The sequence below is a fragment of the Verticillium dahliae genome, genomic scaffold (assembly GCF_000150675.1).
Source record: "Verticillium dahliae VdLs.17 supercont1.1 genomic scaffold, whole genome shotgun sequence".
NCBI lineage: Eukaryota > Fungi > Ascomycota > Sordariomycetes > Glomerellales > Plectosphaerellaceae > Verticillium > Verticillium dahliae.
The window spans coordinates 890029-894044 of NW_009276921.1; the positions used below are offsets into that span (position 1 = coordinate 890029).

The 4016-nt window shown below is 56.3% G+C and overlaps 2 protein-coding genes across 2 annotated transcripts in view; both read left to right on the forward strand.

Annotated features, from left to right (window-relative positions):
* The window catches only part of VDAG_00271 (asparagine synthetase), a gene marked incomplete at both ends in the record, with an annotated part of 2435 nt that extends 1375 nt beyond the window's left edge, over positions 1–1060 (forward strand). Inside the window, 3 exons of the mRNA XM_009651648.1 lie at positions 206–472; positions 554–942; positions 1021–1060. Coding sequence (XP_009649943.1) covers positions 206–472; positions 554–942; positions 1021–1060 — 696 coding nt within the window. The remainder of the gene's footprint in view (positions 1–205; positions 473–553; positions 943–1020) is intronic.
* A 970-nt stretch (positions 1061–2030) lies between these two features.
* On the forward strand, positions 2031–3637 carry VDAG_00272 (outer mitochondrial membrane protein porin). Its single transcript, XM_009651649.1, has 5 exons — positions 2031–2164; positions 2325–2447; positions 2538–2568; positions 2749–3371; positions 3425–3637. Exons 1-5 carry the CDS (start codon positions 2120–2122, stop codon positions 3452–3454), a joined length of 852 nt encoding a protein of 283 aa, XP_009649944.1. The 5' UTR covers positions 2031–2119; the 3' UTR covers positions 3455–3637.
* The last annotated feature ends 379 nt before the right edge of the window (positions 3638–4016 follow it).

A 4016-nucleotide genomic window follows, 5' to 3' on the forward strand; every position in this document is an offset into this window, starting at 1 on the left:
CTCCAGCTACCACCTCGCTTCATCTCTTCTCGCACCTCTTGTCTTCGCTCCTATGCGTTCTTCCCCTCCGCTCCCTCCCCCCCTTCCCCCATTCCGTATCCGATACACCTGTCCTGCCCTCAAGGGTGCACCAGCCGTCTTTCAGCGCCCTACCTCCCCTCCCCCCCCATCGCCTCTTTCATCCCTTTTCCCCGTCGATTGCTAGGAAGTCACCACTATCCGCGCCTCCACCCCCATGTACCTGCTCTATCGCAAGATCAAGGCCATGGGCATCAAGATGGTGCTCAGTGGCGAGGGCAGCGACGAGGAGTTTGGCGGTTACCTGTACTTCCACGGCGCCCCCGACAAGAAGGCGCTCCACGAGGAGACGGTTCGCCGCGTCAAGAACCTGCACCTTTCTGACTGCCTGCGCGCCAACAAGTCGACGTCGGCCTGGGGTCTGGAGGCTCGCGTGCCCTTCCTGGACAAGGAGGTGAGTAGGCCTCAGCGGGGTTTCCTCCTGCTCCCGTCTCTGACGATGCACTGAATGAGTATATGCTGACATGTGACGCAGTTCCTTGAGGTTGCCATGAACATCGACCCTCAGGAGAAGATGATCACCAAGGAGAGGCTCGAGAAGTACATCGTCCGCAAGGCCTTTGACACCTCGGACGACCCCAGCGCGGAGCCTTACCTGCCCGAGAAGATTCTCTGGAGGCAGAAGGAGCAGTTCTCCGACGGTGTTGGATACGGGTGGATCGACGCGCTCAAGGACAACGCCGAGAAGCACGTGACGGACGAGATGATGAAGAACCCCAAGCCCGAGTGGGGCAACGATATCCCCGACTCCAAGGAGGCGTACTGGTACCGCACCATGTTCGACGAGCACTTCCCCGCGTCGTGCGCGTCGACGGTCGTGAGGTGGACCCCTACCTGGTCCAAGCAGACCGACCCCAGCGGAAGGTGAGTCTCAACAAGTCTGCGGCTAGGAGCAAAGATGATGCATAAGAAGGACCACTGTACTAACGCGTTGCATGACAGAGCCATTGCCATCCACGAGCAAAAGTACGACACTGCATGAGCGTGCAATTTTGGGGCGGATGGCGAGGAGGGGTAGACCCTAGCCTAGGTACCTAGGTAGCAGGCTGGAGGGGTAGATTTTGCATCGGGGTTTCAGGCTTTTAGAGGCGCTGGTGCCGCCAAAGATCTTTGTGTGTGGGTTTGGACAAAAATACGAAGACCGGCGGCCTAAATACCTTGGTTGATAGAATGACCTGGATGAATCTGACTGACGCGAGGTGGTGATGACAAGCTTGCTCCCTTGTGTGACGCTCGTAAGGTCGTAAGGACGTTAGGACGTTGACTGTGTGGGGTCAGGTTCAGTGACACGCTGACTTTAATGATGCTTGATGCAAGAGCGACAGGTGACAGGGTAGGCAGGGGTTCTGGTGGCAGGCGGTGTTCCTGGCAGGTCAGACTAGGCACGAAGGGTGCATTGGTCTTGCAGATATGGAACAGATGGTGAAGGAGGCAGGTGGACGCTGCTGCCAACTGACACAGCAACGTTTTTGAGGCCCCGTGCCTCTGTCGCCTGTTGCCTGTTGCCTGCCGCCTGCTACCTAGGTACCTACCTTATGTACCTAGGTACATCACTCACTCCCTCTTTCACTTCCCCGCCAATTTACACCACTAGGCACTAGATACAGTTTGCCTTTCTGAGCCCTTCATACTCGGGCTTCAAAGCGCATTTGCATCAACGCATGCCTGCAACCAGGTAGATCCCCAACATTGTTACTTGGGAGGACTCATCGACCCTTCGCATTGCATCACCTGCACCCAAGCTTCAAAGCGACCAATCAACCATCCGCTGCAACCCCCCACGTGGAGCTACACACGTCTCGTTCTGGCGTAGCTGTTTCTCTTGGTCACATATCCCGGACCGAGTTCAGCCGGGATTGCCCGTCAGCCAATCGACACGTCCCAAACAATTTTCCTGAGTCGTTCCCCCAATTCCCTAGATCGACTCCTTCGGCTCTCCTCCTGAAAAGGACAACCATCATCGCATTCCCATTCCCCAAGAGAACCTCACATCCTCATCATACCTTTCATCCCCAAGCTCTTCCTCTCCTCTACCTTCATCATGTCTGTCCCCAACTTTGCCGACATCGCCAAGGCGAGCAACGATGTACGTCTCGCATGCCTGGCCTGACTGGTCCGGGAAGCTTCGCGCATCTGGGTGGGATTCGCTTGATCCCACCTATGCGCGCCGCATTGCACCCTTTCCAGAGCTTGCTCGCCACCATCAGCTCCCAGCTCGACGCCAGCAGCTAACCACCTCGGTGTAGCTCCTCAACAAGGATTTCTACCACCTCTCTGCCGCCACCCTTGAGGTCAAGAGCAACACCCCCAACAACGTTGCTTTCAAGGTCACCGGCAAGACTTCTCACGAGAAGGCCACCGCTGGAGCTGTAAGTCGCGCTCTCCCTGCCTCTCCATAATCCCCGAGGCAACCACGAAAATTATGGCACGATCATCGGCTGACCATCACCATCACACAGATTGAGGGCAAATACTCCGAGAAGGCTTCCGGTACAGCAAAATCACCCCGAAAAAAGAAGCCGCCGAAAGGAACAACCGGCGTTCATCGTATTCGACGCCTAGATCTCCAAGTGGCTCGGATCTACGGCTTCGGCTACGGAACACCGATCCAATTCGGCGCATGCATCGCCCCCGGATTCGCACAGCTGCTAATGTTCTATCACCGTACAGGCCTCACCCTTACCCAGACCTGGAACACCGCCAACGCCCTTGACACCAAGGTCGAGCTCGCCGACACCCTTGCCAAGGGCCTCAAGGCCGAGGGTGTCTTCTCCTTCCTCCCCGCCACCCAGGCCAAGGGCGCCAAGTTCAACCTGCACTTCAAGCAGCCCAACGTCCACGGCCGTGCCTTCTTCGACCTCCTGAAGGGCCCCACCGCCAACATTGACGCCGTCGTCGGCCACGAGGGTTTCCTCGCCGGTGCTTCTGCCGGTTACGACGTCAACAAGGCCGCCATCACCGGCTACTCCGCCGCCGTCGGCTTCACCGCCCCCGCCTACACCGCTGCCATCACCGCCACCGACAACCTCAGCATCTTCGCTGCCTCTTACTACCACAAGGTTAACAGCCAGGTCGAGGCCGGTGCCAAGGCCACCTGGAACTCCAAGACCGGCAACAACGTCGGCCTTGAGGTTGCCTCCAAGTACCGCATCGACCCCGTCTCCTTCGCCAAGGTCAAGGTCAACGACCGTGGTGTTGCCGCCCTCGCATACAACGTCCTCCTGCGCCCCGGTGTCACCCTCGGCCTCGGCGCCTCTTTTGATACCCAGAAGCTTGACCAGGCTACCCACAAGGTCCGTTATGTTGTATCTTGCACAAATGCGAATAGTATGCTAATATGTCACAGCTCGGTGCCAGCTTCACCTTCGAGGGTTAAGCATATCCCCATCCCCTCCCTGCCTCCCCGGATAGCATGGTCAAATAAGGTTATACCGATCTCCATTCATCCGTTGTTATCAACACCTCTCTTCCGCTCGGGCGGTTGCTTGTTTCGATGTAGACTAGTTCTCCTGAGAGTAATGGAACCTCACGAAGGCGGTCATCCCGTCTCGTACCACCCAACATTGACGTTCGCATCATGTGGAGCAATTTGTATGATTGTGATGATTTGTATTATCGCGAGATTTCAATGTCTAACAACTGTATTTTCGAGTGGGTTTCTTCTACGCCGTCTTGCTCCTCGACTTCTCAACGTCCTTCTTCCGCCGACGGCCCTGCGTCAAGCCGCCAAAGAAGACGTACGGCAGGAAAAACGTCAGGAACAGATGCCGCTGATGGCGAAGAACAGGCGGAAGCCGAGTCGCCCGACCCGCTCGCATATTCCAGAATTAATTCTTATTCTAGGAATTAACCTATCTGACTTATATTTATAATATGAGTAGTAGCCTTGGTAAGGAATGTATGGCTAGGAGACAGTTTATGTGGGGCACAGACCCTTA